General features: G+C 52.4%; 3 protein-coding genes across 9 annotated transcripts in view; all 3 read right to left on the reverse strand.

Annotated features, from left to right (window-relative positions):
- On the reverse strand, nucleotides 1-19,062 carry TAOK2 (TAO kinase 2). 3 transcript variants are annotated; one of them, XM_060123291.1, is made up of 19 exons: nucleotides 17,495-17,687; nucleotides 14,258-14,424; nucleotides 14,008-14,079; nucleotides 13,816-13,917; nucleotides 13,272-13,317; nucleotides 13,043-13,139; nucleotides 12,778-12,891; nucleotides 12,580-12,671; nucleotides 10,403-10,496; nucleotides 10,226-10,307; nucleotides 9,259-9,426; nucleotides 8,824-9,084; nucleotides 8,463-8,624; nucleotides 6,636-7,001; nucleotides 6,347-6,550; nucleotides 5,784-6,023; nucleotides 2,466-2,678; nucleotides 1,324-1,506; nucleotides 1-1,241 (listed from the first exon to the last, which is right to left on the reverse strand). In XM_060123291.1, exons 2-19 carry the CDS (start codon nucleotides 14,387-14,389, stop codon nucleotides 720-722), a joined length of 3,150 nt encoding a protein of 1,049 aa, XP_059979274.1. In that variant the 5' UTR covers nucleotides 14,390-14,424; nucleotides 17,495-17,687; the 3' UTR covers nucleotides 1-719. The 3 variants fall into 3 exon arrangements, with proteins under 3 accessions (XP_059979274.1, XP_059979273.1, XP_059979272.1); XM_060123290.1 differs by lacking the exons at nucleotides 1-1,241; nucleotides 1,324-1,506; nucleotides 2,466-2,678; nucleotides 17,495-17,687 and adding an exon at nucleotides 19,000-19,062 and having other exon boundaries at nucleotides 3,925-6,023; XM_060123289.1 differs by lacking the exons at nucleotides 1-1,241; nucleotides 1,324-1,506; nucleotides 2,466-2,678 and having other exon boundaries at nucleotides 3,925-6,023.
- On the reverse strand, nucleotides 16,704-18,511 carry LOC132506280 (uncharacterized). Its single transcript, XM_060124808.1, has 4 exons — nucleotides 18,416-18,511; nucleotides 17,682-18,319; nucleotides 17,495-17,555; nucleotides 16,704-16,709 (listed from the first exon to the last, which is right to left on the reverse strand). Exons 1-4 carry the CDS (start codon nucleotides 18,509-18,511, stop codon nucleotides 16,704-16,706), a joined length of 801 nt encoding a protein of 266 aa, XP_059980791.1.
- The window catches only part of TMEM219 (transmembrane protein 219), an 11,097-nt gene continuing 7,591 nt past the window's right edge, over nucleotides 19,000-22,505 (reverse strand). For 4 of the 5 annotated variants that reach the window (XM_060123299.1, XM_060123297.1, XM_060123298.1 and 1 more), the window contains 2 exons: nucleotides 21,735-21,964; nucleotides 20,153-20,290 (listed from right to left, as the gene is read on the reverse strand). In XM_060123299.1, coding sequence (XP_059979282.1) covers nucleotides 20,153-20,290; nucleotides 21,735-21,964 — 368 coding nt within the window. Of the gene's footprint in view, nucleotides 19,084-20,152; nucleotides 20,291-21,734; nucleotides 21,965-22,505 lie in introns of those variants that run through there. The other variant, XM_060123296.1, reaches the window with a different exon arrangement.

Below are 22,505 nucleotides of genomic sequence, written 5' to 3' on the forward strand. Positions count from 1 at the left end.
TCTGTTAGAATAACCAACAGTTTATTAAAAGCTTGCCGTGGGGCTCTGTGCCAGCCCCGTAGCTGGGAGGGGCTCTCATGACTGCCCCCAGGCCTGGGAGCAGCCCCTTCTGAGGTTCTTATTTCGTTCCCCTGCCCCAGCTCAAATCTCAATTTAAAAAAAAAAAAAAAGGATAAAGGACAAGACGGCACAGGACGTCAGACAGCAACAGGGGAATGGAGAGACCCAGGCATCCTGACCCCAAGACCCCATCCTGATCTTTCTTTCAGGAAGACCTTTTCCTCCCGTTCTCCCCACCCCAGGCCCCAGACCTGCTCTGTCACATCCCAGGTCTGGGGGGCCTGGCGTCCCCAAGTCCATGGCCCCATTCCAGGGGGTAGTATAGTTCGCTTTATATAATATATCTAGACCCACCCTTCCCCTCCCCCAGGGGACTAGATGAATATTTGACACGCATCTCTCCCTCCTTTCCCGAGGCCGTGATGGAGAGAAACCCTGGCACCATGGTGGGGAGGCAGGGGCTCCTGGTCAGCCTTGAGGCACCTATGCCCAAGCTGGCCTTGGGCCACTGGCCAGCCCAAGAAGCTCATGAGATAAGGTCTGAGGGGAGCTGGAGCCAACTTCCTGTCCCCCACCCTTGGATGGACCTCAGGCTTAGAGCCTCCAGGATCAGGCTCCACCCACCCCTGCCTCATTCATCGGCTTATCCACCTTGTACTTCAGGAATAGAAGTGGGAGGAACCATTGAGGATGTGGGAAGCGACACTGGTGCTGCGGCTCAGAGGCCCAGGCACTGCAGCAGCAGGTGGGCCCACATTGTCACTGCCACTGCCCCCCGAGGCTGCTCGTCGCAGGGGCTGGGGGCTGTTTCTTAGCAGCAGCAGGGCTCCACCACGGGGTGTCCCACTCTGTGCTGGGGGCCCCAGCCAGCTTGGGGGACCCGGGGGAGCCAGGAGAGAGGGCTGACGCCAGGCTGGGGGGGGCATGCCTGGTGGAGGAGGGCCATGGCTCCAGTGCGCCCCTGAACGGGGAACAGGACGGGAGGGCCAGGCGGGGGCAGGGGGTGGAGCAGGATAGCCCTGGGCAGCAGCCTCAGCTGGGATGCCCCCCAGAGCCATACTGGAGAAGCCCAGCCTCATGCTCTCAGCATCGAAAGCCTCGATCTCACGGGCCTGCCGCTCGAGCAAACTCCGGATTCGCTCAGAGCGCCCCGTCTGCAGGGCCAGCAGCTCCTCTTCCACCTGAGGCACCCAGAATAGAGGTCAGAGGGTCTGGGGTGGGGGCTGCCCTCCCCACCCCATCCTGGAAGCCCAGCCCTCTTACCCGCTGCTCCAGCAGTGCCCGCCTCAGAGCTACTCTCTGCTCCAGCTCCCGCAGCTCCCTCTCGTGTTGACTCTCCGTGCGGATCTTGATCTTGCTCTGGTAAGCATTGAGCAGCTCCAGCTCCTGTTGAAGCTGCTGCCGAAGGGCCTGGAACTCTGCCTCCTGGGTCTCATCAAGCCGCAGCTAGAGATTAGGTAGAGCAAGTTTTCGGGGCCTCCTCCCCTACCCCCACAATCCTCCCCTGCCCCAGCAGGCCTGGGCCCTCAGGTTTCAAGAAGCAGCCAGTCTCAACATCTATCAAAATGAAAGGTCGTCATACCCTGTGACACAGCAATTACACTTCCAGGAATTTATCCCCCAGGTATACTTGCACATTTGCTCGAAGGTGTTCACTGAAGCGTTGTAATAGCAAAATACTGGAAACAACCTAAATGTCCACCGATAAGGGATGGGTTAAATAAATTATGGTACATCCATACCATGGAAAACTCTATGCTCTTAAAAAATGAGATATGTGTACTGACATGGAAAGATGTTCAAGAAATACAAGGTGGAAAAAGAAGTGAGAGACCAGTATATAAAGTATGATTCCACTTTTGTTTAAAATTTTTATATAATTTTCTAAATATGCATAGGAAAAAATCTAAAATACAATTAATTGTTAACAACAGTTACCTCTGAGAGGTGGGTTAGGTGAGGGAACGGCAATGAATAAGAACACTTCTACTTTTTACAGTGTTATTTTAAGTGGCCTATTCCAGTGTGATGTGTGATCACTTTTAGAACAGCAAACTTCAAAATCCTCCAGAAGTCTGAGCAAATTGGCCTGAGGGCCACATCATTTTTATTTGTTCCCTGTTCACAGATTAAACTAACTCAGGCCCAGGAAAAAATTACAGCCACTCTTTCCTTGGTGGTTCTTGGGTGGAGTAGGCAGGCTGGCTTTGTCAAGACCTTAAGAAAATACTTAAGAGAAATAGTAAAACCATTGCAGAGAATACCAACAGTGGAAGAATATCTGAGTTTCCCAAGAGCAAAAAGCCCTATCTCTGTCTACACCCCCCACCTGCAGTGCCCACAGCTAAGCTGGAAATACAAAGGCCAACCTCCACCACGCTCCCTCCCTGGACCCCAGGCCTCACCGCCTGTGAGCTGAGCATCTCTGAGATGGACTGGTCGTACTGCTCAGCTAGGATTGCCAGCTTGCGGGTCTGTTCTTCCTTGAGCCGCTTAAGGAGGCTCTTGTGCTGAGCTTTGGGCGTGGTCTCCAGCAAGTGTGCCCGCAGAGCCTTGTACTGCCGAGTCTGGATCTTACACGTCTCCTGGAACTGCTTCTTGATCTGCAGCTCCTTAGACTATGCAGTGGACGGACCAAGGGGAGATGGGGGCAGGGGAGAGGAGGAGGAGGAACAACCAGGGGAAAGGGAGAAGAAAGAGAGGAGGAGAGGAGACAGAAGCAGAGACAAGAAGAGGGAGAGAAACAGAAAACATGTTAGACAGAGGGGGCGGGGGGAGCTGTATACAGACAGACATGGAGAGATGGGATTGTGTTGAGAGAGATCAGGAAGATTCTCAATGGGCAAGAGATGCAAAGAAAACAAGACATCTTCCAAGAGCACATTCACAGAGTTGGGTGGAAAACTCACAAGAAACAGCAGGAGAGTTCATGGACAGGGAACTGAGAATCTTGAGAGTACTGAGTGCACACAAGAAGCTTTGACCATGCAAAGAGGGAGAAAATACAACCTAGAGATAGACGCCTGTGAGCAGATACAGAATATGAACAAGTGAGAAAACCAAGTCACTCAACACACACATGGAAGACAGCAACACAGCTGAGGAAAGACAGAGGAAGTCCCAGGTTCATCACCTCAGGGTGGGAGGGAGGGAAGGATAAGCACCAAGCTAAGAAATGGATAAGATGGGTGGCCCCATCTCGGGCCACATAAGGGAAAGGGGCAAAGGAGGCGGCCAGAAAGGGCCCGACAAGTTCAACAGGCCAGCGGCTGCCACCCTGACCAGATATCCACATTCCAGCCCGGCCCCTTGTACTCAGCTCCCACTCCAAGCCCACAACCAACCCCACTTCCGCAGCCCCCACACTGTCTGGGCCCCCAAACTCACCACCCCCTACTGTGGACAGTTTGCAGTGCCATCCCCCCAGCCCTCTAGGGTAATGCCTGATGCCAGGAGAGAAACTCAGCTCCCAGACAGAAGGCAACCACGTAGGGAGTGAGTTGGGAGGAAAGGCAGTGAATGAGGACAAAAGGACCCAGAACCTGAGGACTCTCGGGGAGGAATCCACAAACAGGGGAACTGTGGGACCAAGAAGTTCTGGAGAAGCTCAACAGGGGCCCAGACCCCTGAACTGGTGGTGGTCATGGTGCAACGAAGCTATGAAGGTAGAGAGGATGAGGCTGAGGAGTGAAAGGGGTTGAGATAACGTAGATGGGGTGAAGAGGTCATGGAACTGGGGGCCAAGGGTCCAGATTGGGGGCATACCGGGGAGGCTAGGCGGCAGGACAAAGCAGACAGAGGCAGCCTGGGCCAAAGGTACAGTTCCGCTCAGATATTTTATTTGTGTTTGTCTTTTTCTTTTTTTGGTGGGGGAAAGGGGACAGGTTGGAAGGGAGACAGAAAAACAAAATCAAAGAGAGAAAAAAAAAACATGACTCTTCCCACCCACTGCCACCCCTGGCCCCAGGCCTGAGTCGATGAGGGTGAGGATGAGCACACACAGTGGGAGAACAGCAATAACTTAGGGTGTGGGGGGGAGCATCAGGAGAACACAAAATATAATCTCCGGACTCCACGGTGGAGGAGGCTGCCTGTCTAGAGGCCCAAAGGGCTAGGGGTGAGGTGGGGAAGCATACCGAGGAAGGAGTGGTGAAAGGGAGGAGAGGACTGGGACTGGAGAAACTTCACTGAGTAGTGGGAGATAAAGTGCTCAATGCTCTAGATTTGGGCTGGGGAGAAGCTAGAGTTGGTTACCTCCAGGGAGGCAGGGCCCGGGACTGGCGGGTTCGGGATCTCCGCCCAGCTAGAGTCTCTGGTGGTGGTTGGTGGGAGGCAGGGGGGCCTAGCCGGCGCTGGCTGCGTGGTAGCAGCCGGGGGATACGGCTGGGCCGCTCACCCCGAAGCAGGCCCCAACTGGCCAGTGTGTGGATGGCCCAGGGGGGCAAGCGGGTGGCTAAACCTTGGCTGGCCCGTGCCAGGCGCCAGTTCCAGCCCTTGCACAGGGCCCAAAACCTTGCCAACAGGGCTAGTGGGTGTCGGGCAGTGCGAGGATTACCCCGCCGGGGCCCAGGGACAGGCAGACGGCTGCGGAAGCCATCCTTGTTGGTCTTGGGGTAGAGTGCAAATAGGCCCCGATCCCCCACAGCCCCACAGCCCTGTAGGGCCCTGAAGGCCATGGGCGACAGACGCAGCAGAGCGCGCAACCAGAGTCGAGAGATGCCCCGGCGCATCCGAGGGCCCTGCTGCCGCACCCATTTGCCCCCAGCCGCCATAGCTGCCAGAGGTAGAGCCAAGCCTGGCCAGGCTAGGAGCCAGGCAGCCCCAAGGCCCAGAGGGACACCCATAAGACCTCGGCGCCAGCTCAGACTGAGGACGGCCCCCAGTGCGGTGCCCTGAGCCAGGAGTAGGAATAGACTGGGGGGCAGGTGCAGAGCTGTACAAAGCAGTAGGTAGGAGGCCCCCAGGCCCACCAGCCCCACCTCAAGGGCCAGCAGGGCTGCCTGCAGGCCACCCCCACCCTGGGCCGCCAGCAGTGGGAGCAGCAGCAGAAGTAGTAGGGGCAAGAGGCCAGAGGAGGACCCCACTGCAAAGGAGAGTCCAGCCAAGAGGCCATGGGACAGGAGTCCAGGGAGCTGGCTAGTAGGGCTGGGCCTCAGATGTGTTGGAGGGGGTTCAGGGGGGATGTCTGGTGAGGGACAGCCATCTCCAGAATCCCTCGGGGTCCTAAATGGAGCACCCTCCTCCTCTTCCTCCTCCTCCTCAGGGACTGGGGTCAGTGTTGGACCCTGGACCCAGCCAAGCTCAAACTCCTCATCCAAGAGGCTACCATCCTCCTTCCCCCACAACCTCCATTCCCCGGATGCCTCCTGGCCCACAATGCTCCTCTCCTGGGGTGCCGGCGATGGAACTCTAAGCTCCTCTATCTCCTGCTCAGGTAGCCCCCAAACTTCCTCATCAACCAAACTCCTATGTTTCTGTGGACTGGGACTAGGGGTTCCTGACTCTTCCCCCAATATCCTCTGCTCCTCTGGCTCCAAGGCAACCCCTTCCTTCCCCAGAATCCTTCTCTCTGGAACTGCTTCCTCCTCCTCTCCCAGAATTCTTTGGTCTGCCTCCTGGCCAGATGAGCAGGACTGCTCTTCTCTAGGGGTGCCTGTGTTAGGTGGTCCCAGAGCCCCAGGAATGGGGAGCGGGAGGCCCAGGGGACGCTGGCCTGCACGTACTTTGAGGCTCTTGGGCTGCTGGCGAACCTGGGCTGCATGCTTCTGCCGCAACTCTTGCTCACGCCGCTTATTGTACTCCAGCTGGTTGCCCAGCTCCGTCTGGTGCTGCAGGCGGGTGAGCTCAGCCCGCGTGCGCTGTACGGCCTGGAGCTGCCGTAGCTCCAGCTCCCGTGTGGCCTCATGCTGCCGTAGCAGCAATGCACACTCCAAGTCCTTCTGTGTCTGTTTCTTGTTCAAGTCCTGAGGCAAAAGGGAGGCAGGGCCCAGAAACTGGTCAGAAAGCCTTGTTGGTGTCAAGGAAGTGAGAGGCCCAGGACTCCTTGGCAGAGGGAGCCGAGGGTGGGGAGATGAGGGGTGTAGATGAGAGGTGTAAGGGAGCCAAGCTCCTAGCTGGCCTGGGAACTCTAGCAGGGTCTAGTGGGCACGAGAAGCGAAAGAGGTGTTGAAGAGAAGCCGAGCTGTGACACGAATGAGGGCAGATGGGAAAGACAACCACAAGTGAGGCAAATGGAAAAGGGTAGGTGCCTGGGATCTGGGAGGGGAACAGGGAGGGGGTGGCCTACCTCTCGAAGCAGGTCCTGGTCCAGGCTGTGACGAGCCAGCAGCATCTTGCGCTTGTACTGGCGACACTGCAGCTCAAAGTACTGGCGCTGCCGCCGCAGCAGTCCAGCCTCCTCCTCCGCCTGGCACTGCTGTAGCTGCTCCTTCTGCCGCAAAAGCCACTCAGCCTTCTCCCGCTTGGGTGTGCTGGGGTTCTCCTGGAGCTCCTAGGAAAGGGCAGCAGGAGAGCAAGGAGGTCAGGGCCCGCCTCACCCTCCATCAACCCCACCCACTGCTGCAGCCCTATCCCACCTCCTTCAGCTGCTCCTTCCGAAGTTTGTAGGTTCGCTTCTGCGCCTCCAGCAGGGCAGCCAGCTCCTTCTTCTGCTGCCCGAGGATGTGCTGCTGGAACTTACGCTCCTCAGCCTGGGCAGCTCGCGCCTCCTTCTCACCGATAGCCTGGTGCCGCCTTGACAGCTTTTCAGCCTCAGCCCCAAAACCAGCCCGCTGCGCCTCGAGCTCCCGCTGCAGCCGTGCACTGTGCTCCTCACGCTCGCCCCTCAACCTCGACTCCAACGCCAGCAGCTGTTTCTGGTGCTGTCGTCGCATCCGCTTATAGCCACTCAGCTGCTCCCGCAGGGCTGAGTCCTGCTCATGCTCCTGGATCTGACGGCTGACCTGGGGGCGGGAGAAAGGATGAGAAGTGGGGCGCAGCCCTGGCCCCCATTTTATTAACACACATAGTCTTCGTGCTCTATGGGGGAAGAACGTGAGTGTTATTAGCCTTATGGGTTTAATTCTCATTTGATATCTTCCTCACGCTTAACCTCTCTGAGCCTGCCACCTCAACTGGATCATGGAGATATCTCCTTCAGAGGTTGGTGAGACTGAATGAAACAAGAAAAGGTGCTGAGCACAGGGTTTTGCATAAAAGTAGGAACAATTCAGATTAATTCAAAAGAATGAAAGAATCAGACAGACCTGGGACCAGATCCCAGCTCTGTCACTTACTAACCATGTGACCTCAAGCAAGTTAATGCTGCTAAGCCTTAGCTCTATTAAATGGGACAATAACACCTCCTCACAGGGGGCGGGGAGATTAACTTTGATACCTATGTAATAGTGTCTAGAACACTCTGAACCAGTAAGTGATGGTTCCTTCCCCTTCAGCAAACACTGAAGACCCTTTACAGCTCAGATACGGAGCCAGAATATGGACCATGGGACACTGGAATAACAAGAACACTGGGCCTGGATGTCCTCATCTGAAGTTTGAGCTCAGATCCCACTGTCAAGGGCTATGTCAATGTACCCCAAACTAGTCCAGGTGGCCAAACCCCTGGAGATCACAGACCTCTCTACACAGTACCACAAAGCACCAAGCATCACAGGGTCTGAAGAGTTGTCCTAAAAGAACAACCAGCCATAAGCAGAGGCTACAAGAACATACTAGACCAACCAGTGGCCTCCAAGGGGACCACTGAAGCTTACAGCTGAACAGGAATGTAATCTAAAAGTTTATTAAAAGTATGGACGAAAAACTATGTTTTAGGAAAAGTATACCCCTTTTCCTATGAACTGAGAAAAACATCGCTGTTACTTTAAGAGAGGACCAAGGTCCTGGTTACAGAATTTGGGAAGCACCAAAGGTAGCCCCCCCTGAGTCACAGCTGTTTCATCTCACAAATGGGATCATACCCTCACCCTCCCAGAAGAGCTGGAAGGATTAAATACAGGGATGTGTGTGGGCCTGAAAGCCAATTACTGGCACAGGCAGGTACCTGTACACCATCTCTGCCCTCTAGGGGCACAGAATCCAGCAAACCTGTCATCATGCTGTTCAGGAGTACCACAGCACAGGATATGAAGCACCTGGCTGGCCAGGAGCCTGGGAAGGCATGCCAGGAGATGCTATTTAAGTCCAGCCACAAAAATGGAGTACGAGCTGGGCAATATGACCAAAATAGTCTATTGGGAGAAGGGAGGGGAGAGGGGAGGGTTTAGGTGAGACGGTCGAGGTGAGAAGGCAAGAGACAGCAACACAAAGTGAGGGTGGAATCTGGACTTAATCATATGCCACAGGGAGAAAGTCATTTCTGGACTTAGATAGTCTGGGGCATCCAGGATGGCTGCACTTACCAGGGAGGCAGTACGGATGGTGGCAAAATGGTCCCGGTTGCGGCAGTAGGCCCGTCGGCGGGCAGAAGAGGTGGTGGATGTGGGAGCCGGGGCTGCAGGTGGCTGGAGAGGGCCTGGGGTCATCTCTGGCTGGTAGGGGTCATCATAGAGGTTGTCAGAGCCCTAGAGGAAGGGAAGGTGGAAGGAATGCCCAAGGCTCAGAGGTCAATGGGCCCACAGGGAGTTCCCTGGAGACCCAGGCAGACTTAGAGAAGGAGCAGTCACGCATGGGAGGGACAGCAGGGAACCAAGGTGATTCCTGAGAAGGGGAGCTGGGGCTCGGCCCTGCCGCTGTCAGGCCTACTCAGGGTGAGCTGCATACCGGCAGCCGGTGGATGATGGAGCTGTGGGAGGTGACTGTGTGCTCGCCCTCCTGCATCATGGCCATCTCCCGGGCTTCAGGGCCTTCTTCCTCCTCCTCCTCCTCCTCCTCCTCCTCTTCCTCCTCCTCATTGTCAGAGGCATCTGCTAGGCTGTTGACTGAACTGCTCTGGCTGGAGGCGCTGATGGACATGCTGGGCACTGAATGGCTACTCTCTAGACTGGTCAGCGTCCCGGCCCGGTGCATGTAGGGCTCTGCCTCCTGTGGACAGGACACAGGCTGTTGGGCAGGGAAGGGGAAGGACAAGGGATGTGCATACGGAGGTAGCACAAAGAGACAGGGGGTATGGAGAAGGGTGGGGAGGGGCGCCAAGCAACCGCTAGGAGGCAAGCACAACATGGTGGTGAAGAAGGGTGGCAGGGCAAGCCGGGTCACCTCCTCCTCCTCTGGGGCCTCAGCGCCAGGGCCATTGGGCGCCTCTTGGAACAGTATCTTCTTCATTTTGCGGTACTGCAGATTGTCCAGCTCCCGAACAGCATCCTTGGTCCTCTGGATTAAGTCCATGATGACTGTGGGTGGCCGCTCCCGGAGCACAAAGCGGTGCTGGGGGAAGAGAGCACTGAGGCCTGCCGCCAAGCACCTCCCGCATCCCAATATCCCGTGGATCCTGGCATTCCCTCTGGCCTGAGGCACTCCCCTGGGGCCCATGCCCAACACAGGTTGATGCTGGCCTTGTCCCAACCCCTCCTCCCACATTAATTTTTACCACCCCGTCTCTACTCCCCACACAGTCTCTTGTTCCTCCAGGCATGGCTGACAGGCAAGAACAGCCAGGAGATCTGGATTCTAGTCCAGGTCTTCTATCAAAGTGCTCTGTGCCCCTGGACACGTCATGAGGCCTCTCTGGGCCTCATAAAGCATCCCACAATTATAAAACAAGTAGGTCAGGGTAGACAACCTAAGTCAGTTCCCAACTAGGGGTCCTTAGGCCCCTATGGATCTCTGAAGGGAATGGGGGCCCCTCTACTTTTGATAACTCAAAAAACCCCTAAGGGAAATCATACATTTCCCCACGACAAGGCTACACAGGCTTTTGGCTTGAATTACATCAGATTGGTGTGGTAACCCTGGTTATTGCACACTGGCCAGAAATTCTGGCTGGCAATTATATATATCTTTGATTAATAAAAGACGGGAAAACAAATGATTACTTAATAAATAAAAATCTGGTAGACAAAACCCTGCAAAACACAGAGTCCACTGGGCACTGGGGATGGGGGTGGGAATTCATAAATGAAGTTCTCAGTGGAGGAAGAATCAGGACTCACTAATTTCACTGAGGGGTTTCTGTGGCTCCAACAAGCTACAGTTCTAGGAGAATGCTAGGCCAGTGAGCCCTCACCTTCAGAAGAACCTCTGAGGTTGGTCTGTCTTGAGGGATTTTCTGAAGGCAGGAGTCGACAAAATTCCGGAAGTACTCAGACCTAGAAGTCACAGCAGGGGAAGGGTGGGGAGGGCGTGAGCCAGGCAGCCTTACCCCTATGGCCTAACCCCTGGGCCCAGGAATCCCAGTCCTCACCAGTGTCCTGACTGGAGCACGGGGGACTCGTTCTGTGCAATGTGGTATAAGGCACTCATCGCATTCATGTTAAACAGCGGTGGTTTCCGTTCCGCTACAGAGAAAGGTCAAGGGGGAGAAGGTGAGAGGTGGCAGGTGGGCAGAGGAGACTGGAATGGAAATCAGAAGACTTGGGCTCACACCCCAGCTCCCTGACTTCCTCACTCCAATGACCCTGAGCAATTCCCATAATCTCAATTAATCCTTCCTCTGTAAGACGCAGCACGCATCCTCTCCACTGCACATGGGTGGAATAGGTATCAAAGAAAATAACACATGCAAAAGCACGAATGAAGGCAGAAGAAAGCACATTCAGTTGCCGACCCAACTAATATTTATTAGGTGCCAAATCAGAGCAAAAAACTCACTTAAATATTACGGGCAAGATGAAAAGCAATAGACAGGCCCTGTCCTCAAGGAACTTCCAGTCTAATAGGGAAGATTAAATAGGATTGAACAAATAGCATCAAGTTCAAAGTGCTAATTGGCACAAGAGGAAAACAGGTAAATGGCTGGGAAGCTGGGTGTGTGGTGGGACTTCAAACTGGTACATTCGCAGGAGATTCAGGGAAGCTATTTTGGAAAAAGGGATATTGGATGCAGGCCTCAGATCAGAAGTCACAAACTAGAAGCCCCTTGTGGCCCAGACAAATGCTTTGTGTTGGTTTTGGTTTTTGCCTAAACAGTGATTTTTAAATTCTGATAATAATAATGAAATAATAACCTAAATTTCCAGTTTCTCTTAAAAACTTAGATCTGGTGGAATGGAGCCTACATTCCTGCATAACAATGGGCTGGAGCTAAGCAACAGCTGCCCTCTTCAGGTGGGAACAGCAACCTCCGGTTTGCTGTAGTCTCCTCCATATTGCTTCCCTGATACTGACTATCCATTGCCATTTATAATAAAGATTGATGGGTTTTTTCAATAGTAGAGAAATAGTTCCCTGCACCCATGTCTCTGCCAAAAACTAGGAATAAAATGGACAGCTCTAGATTTTTCTTATACCTGGCCTGCTTCACATATTTCCATCGCCTATCTGGTCATGGCCTTAAATGGTAAATGTAGACATGTGTAGATGGAGGGAAAGGCAAGTCCAAATCTCCAACCTTGGGCACAGGAAACAATACAAACAAAGGTAATTAAGAGAAAAATTCAGAACTTGTTAAGAGGAAAGCCAGCCTTTAGGAAGCAGAGCCTTTAGCTTGGTGGAAACAAGGATGGGGATGGCTTCAGTCTTGAAGGCAATGGGGAGCCACTGACAGCTCTGAGGAGAAGAGAAAACAACAGCACATCTCTCTGATGTAAAAGAGACTGGAAGGAAAAAGAGACTGGCAGTGGGAGAGATCACTGTAGGAAATTGTTGGTAAGAGTAACTGATAACATCTCTTTCTTGGGCAACTATTTTGTGCCTGGCACCGTGTTGGGGGCTTTACAAACATTATCTCACAAAAACAGTTGTTTCAATAGCATTGGCTGGCAGAGATGAGAACCTCAACATGGCTTCAAGACCTCGTGAACTCACTGAGCCTAACTCTCTGGCCTTATCACTCACTGTTCTTCGTTAACACACGCAATATTCCAAACAACTGAGGCTAGTCTCAGCTCCCCAGGCATGCTCCTCTGTCTGGAATACTTTTCCCTGCAGTCTTTCAAAGCTACCTATTTATTTGTTTTGTGGTTGTTTAGACATCTCTGCTACAAGGAGACCTTCCTCAGCCCCTAACTAGGTCAAATACCTTGTTTTTTGGTTGTACTGCTCCCATATCTTCTCCATTCAGCTTTTCTTACATTGAAAGAAAACATGCCTATTTCCTCAACTTGAATGTAAGCTCCAAGAGGGCAAGAACCTCATTCACTGCTCTACCCCCAGAACCTACTAGCACAGTGCATGGCACACAGTGGGCACCCAAAAAAGATTTAGAACTAGAGTAGTGGACAAGAAAAGATGAATGTTATGAAATCTTTAGGTCTAAGAAATGGCAGGATTTGACAGCTGCCTGTACTGGGGATCAAGGGTAGACTCAAAATGGACAGATGCTTGGAGGCCTCAGAGGATGGGATGGTGTGGGGATAGTAAGAAAAAGAGAAAGGAGTGGAGAGAAAAGAGGATAAGGAGCCAAGAGGAGAATGTCCTTACCCAGCTCGATGCAGGTTATGCCCAAGGACCAGACATCCACCTTGCCATCATACTGCCCCTCATCCATTGCCAGGATCACTTCTGGAGCCATCCTGGGAGAATGGTCAGGAGAGAGAGGCTAATCACCCGCCCAGACCCTGCCAACTCCTGCTCCCAACATCCCGGGAGCTCTCTCCATTCACCACCACTCCCACTCACCAGTATGGGGTGCCCACGAAGGAGTTGGCAGGTGCCATGATGGATGCGGAGCCGAAGTCCCCCAGTTTCACCAAGCCTGGCTCTGACAGCAGGATGTTTCCAGCCTTCACATCCCTGCCAAAGGCAAAGCACAAGGATAAGACATGCATCTCAGAAAGGCTGGGCAGGGGCTTTTGCACCAAGTTTCCAAGAAGACTGGAGCCCAGCAGAATGAGGAGTGGTGTAAAGAGCACCCCCTCCCAGCCATTGTCAGTACTGCTTGTACCTATGGATCATGTTGTGGGAGTGCAGATAAGCCAGGCCCTGAAGGGCCCCGTGGGTCACAGCTGCAATCTCCACCTCCTGAAGGGGCTTCTTGTGCACTGGGGAGTAAGGGAAAAACATCAAACTGAGGGAGCCCAAGGGTGGGACTGGAACTATCTTCCCTTAACCCTTCCCCTACGGCTTCTCTGTTCTTCTCCCTTCTCCCACTTGTTGGCCAAAGAATCACTTACCTTCTAGAAGGTCAGAAGCTGAGCCCAGGCAATACTCCATCACCAGCTATGGAAGGGTCAAGGGTCAGAGATCAGCAGATCTGGCCACCCCTGGCCTATCTCCCTTGGAGAGAGATCCAAAACAGAGGGCCTCCTTGCCTAGCCTCTACTCAAGCAATGGTCCCAAGGTAATAACAGGGAGAAACGACAACTGGGGAAACGAGAGGGTGGGGGGAGGTCCCTGGAGTCAGGGCCTCCCTTAGAAAGAGCCCAAGACATCACTACCATCTCCATCTGAATGCCATCGTTCAATCTCCAGCTCTCCCAGCCCATGTGCCCCCTTTCAACTGCTAATAGTCTATGTCATTCTTCAGCCTCTCCCTCTGGACACACAGTGCTGCTTATGAGTTTGTCTGAGGACTGCAGAGGTTGGGAAAGATTTCCTCCTTCCCATGATCTGCCCAACAACACCCTGAACAGGGCCCACCTAAGAGACTAGACCAGGATAAGGATGGGCCTGAGTACTGAGTACAAAGATCAGGGCAGAGTCAGGGGGCCAGCTCACCCAAGCCGTGTGCTCCCTCAGGTAACAGCCCCGGTACTGAATGGTATTGGGATGCCGGAGCTTCTGTAGGAACCGCACCTCCTTGATGATGTCCTGCCATTTCTGAGAAGGTCAGGGGAGGAGAGGCTTACTTAGCCTGCATCTTGAGCCTGGGGTCCCCTGCCTCCTACCAGTCTGTCAAGCCTGACCTACCTCATTTGACTGCTTCCCACTGTAGGACATCTTCTTGATGGCCACCACCTCACTATTCCGGACATCCCGGGCCTAGAGGACCAGACCAGAAGGTAGTGAAGGCCCCCAGTGAGCACTGGGTAGCAGGAAGACTTGCTGGCCCAGCAGGAGAGGGCAGGAAAGCCTGGTGTGGTGGAATAGTGTGCAGGGCTGTTTGGAGGTCCACAGTGGGAAGACAGTCCCTGCCCCACCCTCCCAAGCCTCAACTCACAAAGTACACAGCTCCAAAGCTGCCATGGCCAATTTCCCGGAGGTCAGAGAAGAGCTTTTCCGGGTCATCCTTGAAGAAGAGCTCAGCCACATCAGGGTCCTTCAGGCTCCCGGCCCGGCCCCCAGCTGGCATGGTGGCCCCTGGGGGCCCTGAGAGTGGGGCTTAACCTGGTGAAAAGATGGGACTCTTAGAACAAAGATGGGGCCCTCAGAGAGAGAAAGGGCCCCTCCTCCCCTAGTTCCGATGAGGGGGAGGCATTACCAAGGAAGGGCAGGGGGAGATTAGGAACAATATCAAAGCTCAAAAAAAAAGAAAAAAGAAAAATGAAGTTGCCCTGGCAACGACTGCACTAGGGCCGGGTCCCTGGAGTCCCTAAAACTAAAGGAAGACTGGGAGCTCAGCATCCTCACCAACCCCTCAGCCCTCAACAAGTTCCACTTCCCTACAGCCCCTAAATCTCACCTCAAGAATAAAAGATTCTGCCTCCCAGCCAGAACCCCAGATCCCCAAGCGTCCTGTCCCACAAGTCCCACGCCCCAAATATTTCCAGGTACCTTCCTGTTCCCCTTGGCGTTGAGGCCCCCTCCTCCCTCAACCTCTCACACTCTGGAAGAGAGCAGGAAACAGCCAAGGCCGGAGGCAGTGGAAATCCGGCCATTGTTACAAGTGGGTACTGGCCCACAGGGGCCAGGAGACTCGCTCTCAAAAAGGGCTAGGGACACTGTGGCAAGCGGGAGATCGAGAATGGGAAGGACAGGGATAGAAATGGTGTCTGGCTCTGGGGGCCTGCGATCTGGGCTGCCTTACTTGTCCAGTCCGATGGCACACGCAACACACACAGGTACAGGACATTTGCAGTACAAAGAACATTTATTAAGCATATACAGTAAGCACCTTACATGCATTATCTCTCTTTCAATCCTCACCACAACCTTATGAGGTGTTACTATTACCCCTATTTTACAGATGAGGAAAGGCACTCAGAGGGGTTAAGTGACTTGCCCAAAGCTGGTCCTCTACCACTATGCTTTCAAAATAGCCCTATGAAACAAGCAGGGCAGGATCAGGATCACCATTTCATGGATGAGATCGCTGAGGCATAGAAAGGAAGGACTTCTCCAAGGTCAGAGAACAGGATCTTCTCCTCTCCAGTCAGGCCTGTGTACTCATTACTCTCTCAACAACTCACCCCAAGCTCAGCCCCCTCCTCTAGGAAGCCTCCCCTGACTACCCCAAGCCCTTGGGGGGAAGAACTCCTAGAGCACCCTGCCAGAAATGTACTGAAAACTCCAGCAGTACATCAGAGCCAAGACCTCCTGAGGGGATTCCAGGCCAAACTCCTGGATAAGCACTTGTTGGAATTTAGGCACAAAGGAGTTTTTCAGCAGAGCTCAACTCCCAGGGCAGAGTTCTAGCTCCTTAAAAGCACCTAACAATTTAGCATGTAATTATATTCTGTCACACATTGTTTCCTGTTGTGTTGTTAATTTTGTCTCCTCAGCCCCACTGGAAGCTGGAGGGCAAGGAGTAAGCCTGACTCTCTGGTGGGCCCCCAGGGTGCAGAGGGCTCAGAATAGCCTAGGAGATTGATTGATTGCCCTCAGCCCAGCCCCAAGCAGCTCCCAGGCCGCTCAAAGCAGGCCCCTTTCTCCATTCTTCTGCCAGCAACCCTGCCAAGCACCCCTCACCCCCACCACACACCCACACACAAAGGCAGGTGCTCACAGCTTGCCAAAGGAATCTTCTTGACCTCTTTACCTGCACCCAACCAAGAATGCCAACTGAGGACCCCAGGTCACATATAAGAGATGCCAGCAAAACATCACAAGGGGCCTCTTCCTCAAACACCAAACATCTGAGTGATTACCAAGGTTTGTGCTAAATCATAACCACCTTCTAAAATGGACAACGTTACCTCCATTCTACAGACGAGGAAACCCAAGCCTGTCCGCCCTAAGCTTCACTACCAGTGCATTTCATCTGCAATATACAGCAACAAGGCTTTGAGTAAGTTCCTTACACTTGGTCTTCTCTTCAGTAAAACGGATTACAGCGTGGAGCTGTTGTGAAATTTTTAATGAGATCTCGTACTTAGGAACACTATGCAGACACTCAGCATATGGATTTTTCCTTCCCTGCCTCCAGAGTCGCCACGACAAGGTTTTAATACTTTGGGGATCATCCTACCCCCCGGCAGCTTGGCTTTAACTGTTAAGAGACACCACTATCATTTGTCACAAGAGATGGCCCTCTCAGGAACCCAGGCCAAAGACTGGGATGAGGGTAAAGATGAAGGTCACAGTGGAGAGAAAAATCCATGAGGCAGAAGGCAGGGGCCAGAGCCTCCCATCAGGAAAAGCTTCTGAGTATAGGCCTCCTAAAAAGGAAGCTCTTCTCTCTCCCATTCTTAAATCTCACCCCAATCCATTCTCTTCTGGACCCATGGCTAAACCTAGGCACAGAAGAAAAAAGATGACAAGAGACAGGTATGGAACACAGGTAAGACTTGTTCAAGGACCTGGGTTCCAATCCTATTCTGCTGCTGTGGGACCTTGGGCAACCTCTCTGGGCCTCAATAGCCTCAACTGTAAAATGGGAAGAAGGCAGTAAAAGAGCCCCCTCACCAGATAATGAGGGGGGAGATGAATGAGAGAATGGATGTAGAGCACTTTGTAAATGATAAATCGCTTGACAAATTAGATTACTTATACCATCACAGCAAGAGGCTGGAAGGTAACAATAGTTGGGGGAAATACTGCCAAGCACCCCTAAACACAAATGCACATATACACTTCCTTGAAAGGACAAGAAACCCAAGCAGACCATGCCTAAAAAACAGATAAGCAGACCCACCATGGGGACCAGAGGCATGGGAATTAACACCCCAGAGGAAAGAGAGTTACAATCATGAAGGGGTAGCTGTGAGGGGCAAAGTGAACAGGGAGAAAACCAGAAGGGTGCAAATCCATCTGATTAGCTCAAGCACCTTAGGGTGTGACCCCCGTGATATCAGAGACCCTGTCACCTGAGGTCCCTCATCAACCAGACATAATGAAGGGAAAAGGAAGGGGAAGAGGGTGGCAGCAGAAGGCAAGGCTAGCCAGAGGCTGACCACTGGCCCAGCTAGGCTTCCCCATCCTGAGGAGAGAGCCTACCCAGGCCCAGCTTCCCAGAAAGCAGCACCCTCTCTTCTCAAGCTAGACACAGGGACCCGCGCCCCTGCAGCCCGTGTCTCACCTGGTAGGGGTCACTATGGTGCCCCAGCGCCTCCGCCTCCTCCTGGGGTCCTCCAGCGGCTCTGCCAAGCAGGGAGAGGGGCAAGGAGATCTTTCCCCTTGCCACCTCTTCCTCGGCTTTCGCCCTTCCTAAGGGGCGGGCCCGGGAAGCCTCCCCTGGAGGGGAGGGGGTGACAACCTGATCTGACCTCGCGGTCCAGTCCTCCTTTTCCTCGAGGGCGACAGTTGCTGAGTCCCGGATTTCTGATTGTGGGGTCTTAACTCCAGATATTTGAACAGGGGGAGGCCGAATCTGATATTTGAACTCGTGGGGAATGAACCCCGGATACTGGTGCACGCAGGGTCCTGAACCCCAGATATTTGAAACCCTGTGAAACAGAGCCCCAGGTTTAGAGAGGTTGGGACCCGAGTCCCGGATATCTGGAATCTCAGGGGCTGAGACCCGGATATTTGAGAACCGTGGGGTCAGGCCCGGAAATTCGGGACCGAGGGGACTGAGCCCCAGGTCTTCGGCCACCGACAGGGGGCCTACCCCGAGGACGTCCGACCGCACGGCCCCTCTCACGCCGGGGTCCGAGGGTGACAGCCCCCACTCCCGCCCCGGCCCCCTCCCTTTCCCCTTCTCTTTCCCGAGGACAGCTGAAAGACTGTAGCTAAGGGCGGTCCCCGTGCCCTCTCCCCCTCTCCTCTTCTCAGTCTCAGCCTCTCCGCACCACAGCCCCGGTCTCGTCCCAGTCTCCCTCTCCCTCTTCCTCCCAATTCCAAGATGGAGACCGGGCGGGAGCGCGCAGGCGCGGTATGGACGCCGGGCCAAGGGGGCGGGGCCCTAAAGGAAACAGCCCCGCCCCTCTCTCCTTAAGGATGCGGCCAGAGAGCTGGGCAGCAACCCAGCCAGAGTGCGCGCGCGCCCCGCCACGCGGACCCTGGGTGGGAGGAGGTGGGGAGCAGGGCTAGTCTTGGAGAAGGAGGAGCCCAGCGCGCTGTCCGACAACTGGTGGTGGAAAGGGCTGCAGCGCATGCGCTCGCCCCGCCTTAGCGCGGAGCCCGAGCTTGTTGCTAGGGGAAGCTTTGAGGGGGCGCGGGTGGAAGGAAATAAGAAGCCGTGATCTGCGCCTGCGTGCAGGGTAGAGGTTGGGAGGGGTAAGGGAAGACTGCTGCTGGGCGCGGAAAAGGCGGGAAAACGGACTGTCCTGGTTAGTAACTATCCAGCCTGGTCGTGGGCTCCCAAGTTCGAGGAATCTTTGCTGAGAAAACTCAATCTGTCATATCCCTTCAGGAAACTGAGGCCCTTCACAGCAGCATGACCTGCACAAGGTCACAATGCATTTATGTCAAAGCATTTCCATGACCATACCTAAGAGCTGCAGTAACCTTATGCCCTATACCAACCCAAACTAAAGAGTCAACAAGGAAAAATCCCCTAAACCTCCCAAGACTCTCTACCTTAAAATTCCCACCTCAATCCAATCCCCAATAAACACCCTGGGAAACACTGGGCAAAAAAACCTTTTATTTCCCCCACATTCCAGCTCTCCACTTTTGTAATATCTCTTCCAACTCAGAATCAAGGCCCAAGAAGTTGATTCACACCTGGAGAGAAACAAAATAAAAAAACAGGGCAGGTCAGAGGGCCTTTGGAGGAAGCTCTGGTATGGCTGCAGAAATTGGGGAAGGAGCAGAGGAAGTGACAACTAGAGATAGGTACAGGCACTTATTCCAACTGAGATGGCCTCAGGATCCCAGGATCTGCCAGGAGCCAGAAAGCCTTCCTTTCCCAGTCTGCTCAGATCTAAGAAAGGCTAAGAGGGTTCCACCTTTTCCCAACCCAAGTAGGTGGTTGGAGCAGTCAGGCCTAGCCCTAAGCAATATAAGCAAAGTTGATCTTGAGGGTCCAGCTCCTCTGGTCAGCACCTTCCCTGGGTCTGAGCTGTTTCCTCTTCTCCCACAGTTATTTCCTAGGGCACAGCATCCAGCTGAAGCTGAGAACAGTTTAAGAGCTGGGTGCACAATATATGACTCTCGAATTATATGAGACTCAACTGAAAGGGTGAGATTTTTTAAAGAACTTTTTTTTTTTTTAACCTTAATGAGCTGATGGACTAACCAGTTAGCCAATATGGCCTACCCCCACTTCAGAGGCTGTGTCCCTGCAAAGATCCTGCTAGCAGAATCAACTTTTTCTAATGCAATGATGGCTAATGTAAAAGATCAGGTGCATATGAAGTGCTTGGGCACATAGTGTGTGTCCAGTAAAAGGGCATCATCAATCCTTTTGAGCAGTTCAAGATGAATTTTACAAAATTTGCATCATAAAACTGGGTATCAGAATTTCAGGACAAAAGCAAGACAAACATCCTTCATATCCAGGACACATCATCAAATTTGAACCCCCTTAATTCACTGCTGTTGCCAAAAAGCTTGGATGTGAACTACAGCTATGGATGAATCTTAAAATCAGAATGTTAACTGAAAGAAGTAGTCGCAAAAGAATATGTATGATTCCACATATATAAAGTACAAAAATAAGTAAAACCAAATCATATTGTTTAGGAAAAGCTCTGTCTCAGTTACAACTGCCACTCACACCCCATCCCCTATTCCCACAGGACTGAATCAGAGAACCTTACCTGAGAACGAGACGGGAACTAGGCCAGTGCCCTCAGAACCGGGTTCTAGACCAGTGGGACTCCCGGCGTGGGTGGAAGCACACAGCAGTGAGACAGCAGAGAAGGCCACAGAAGAGAAGCAGGAAGGAGCCCAAAACCAGCAGCCTAGAGCCACACAGAGCCAGCTCCTCCTAGGGGTGGGGACAGGAAGGGGAGGAGGAATGATGGAGAGAGAACGGACTGTGGAGAATCTTCCCTTGGGAAGATATCTTAGATACCCCCAGCCCAAGGGCTATAGAGAGAAGCCTCCATGGGGGAGAGGGCTCTCCACATCCAGGGAGCAACTAAAATTGGGAAAATTCTATTCTTATTTTCATGCAAGCTAACATTTGTCTCAATGGTCTACAAACCGCTTTCTTGCCCAAACATTTAAACTGAACCCCTATAATGACTCCAGGAGATAGGAAAGTTCACTATTGTCTACATTTTGAAATGTGCAAGCAGGGCCAGGTCTGGAAACCAAGGTCTCTGATTCCAAGCTCCCAGGTCATGCTCCTCACCAGGGTCTTTGCAAATGTGAGGGAACAGTATGAAGCAGCCTCCTAACTGGTCTCTCTCCTACACTTAGCCAGTCTTGTCCACCCAGCACCAGTGACTCCCATGGCCTGCAGTATCAAGTCACAGCATCTTAGCCAGGCCTCACGGTGCCTCATGACCTGGCCCCTGCATCTCTTTTGTCTCTTCTTCTATGTCATGCCTAGGCTCTTGTCGTGGAGTGCTCCTGAAGCCTGAACACTTTTCAATCCCTAGGCCTGTGCTCATGCTGGTCCCTTTGCCTGGAATGTATCTCCGCTCTCCTGAACCGCCTCTACTGCATTCCTGCCCATGTCTTCCTCATTCTTCAAGGATCATCATCCTGACAGAGCAGAATGAGCCTGGGACGTGGAAGTCAGAAGGCTGTAAGTTGCAATCCTGGCTCTGCCACTTAACCAGTTGTGTGGCCTGGGGCAATTCACTCCCTCTAAGTCTGTTTCCTCATCTGTAAAATGAGATAATAACAGCTACCTCATAACAGCCTTAAAAAGGCTATTTTAAGATCAAATGAGGTAATGAAACTGAAAGCACTTAGTAAGGTATAAACTATTGTAAACAATTCCCTTTCTTAAATGCCACCTTCTTGGTGAAGCACTCTCCATAAACGTTCAAGTCAGAGTTAATTGGTCCTTACTCTGTTTGAATAACACTTTGCTCACACCCCCATGATAGCAATTAGCCCATTCTGCCTCTTATTACAGCTTCTGAATTCCTTTGAGGTGAAGATCATGTTTTATTGTATCTATAGACAATTGTTAATAGTAATAGCTGTCATTTATCCAATCTCTATTATGTACCAGGCGCTTTACATTCATTCTCATTTATCCTTATTTGTTGGTATTAGGAGAGAGCATCATGTTTTATTTTACAGCTGAGGAAGCTGAGTTTCAGAGAGGCCCACATGCTTGCTCAAGGTCACAGAACCTGAGGCAGGATTATAAAGCCTGTGCTTTTCTACTAGGTAAAATTGCGTCCAGAAGCCATCAAGACACAGCATTCAGCATGGCAGTTTATGAAACCCCAACAATCTGAGGCTCTTACGGAGGTGAGCAACTTGGTGAGCACAAGACCTTCGTGGCTCCAGACACTGACACACTCCTCAGCCATCGTAGGGCTCAGGGTGGCATTTCCTGCTCCCTCTTCCGAGCAGGACATGGGTGGCTGGCTGGAGGGCAGGATTCCTGGAGCAGCACTAAAATACAGGCAGGTTCCTGGGGTCCTTTCTGTGGTCACCCTGGCTGTAATGAGGACCAGCTCTCCTGCAGAAGATCCTATGAGAGGCACAGGGGAGGAGATGGAAGAAAATGTACGGTGGGATGGGAGTCATCAATCTTTAGACAGCTAGTCACTTATGTAGGCTTCCTACTGTACCAGGTATTTTGGCATTGATTCTATTCAGTAAAGTCCTCTAATACCATCATTTGCATCACTGAGAAATGAAAACAGCTGTGTACCGATATAAATAAAAATTAATTTAAATTAGCTCACAATCAATAAAACAATCATACCAATACTTGGAAAGCTGCAGCAAAACTGGGGTAAATACACATTGCTGATGTCAATTTGTATAAACTAGTTCATTCTTTTTAAGAAAGCAGTTTTCCACTACTACCCAAATCCATTAAAAGGTTCACATACTATTTCAAATTAGTGGGAAAAGGATGGCCTACTCAGTCAATGGCCTTGGGACAATTTCCATTTGGGAAAAAAAAGTCAGACTCTTGCCTCACACTATAAAGTCCAGATGTGTTAAAGACCTATGCAAATAAACTAAAACAAAACAAAACAAAAACCTAAGCAAGTATTAAAACA

The sequence above is a fragment of the Lagenorhynchus albirostris genome, chromosome 15, assembly GCF_949774975.1.
Source record: "Lagenorhynchus albirostris chromosome 15, mLagAlb1.1, whole genome shotgun sequence".
In the NCBI taxonomy this organism is placed as follows: domain Eukaryota; kingdom Metazoa; phylum Chordata; class Mammalia; order Artiodactyla; family Delphinidae; genus Lagenorhynchus; species Lagenorhynchus albirostris.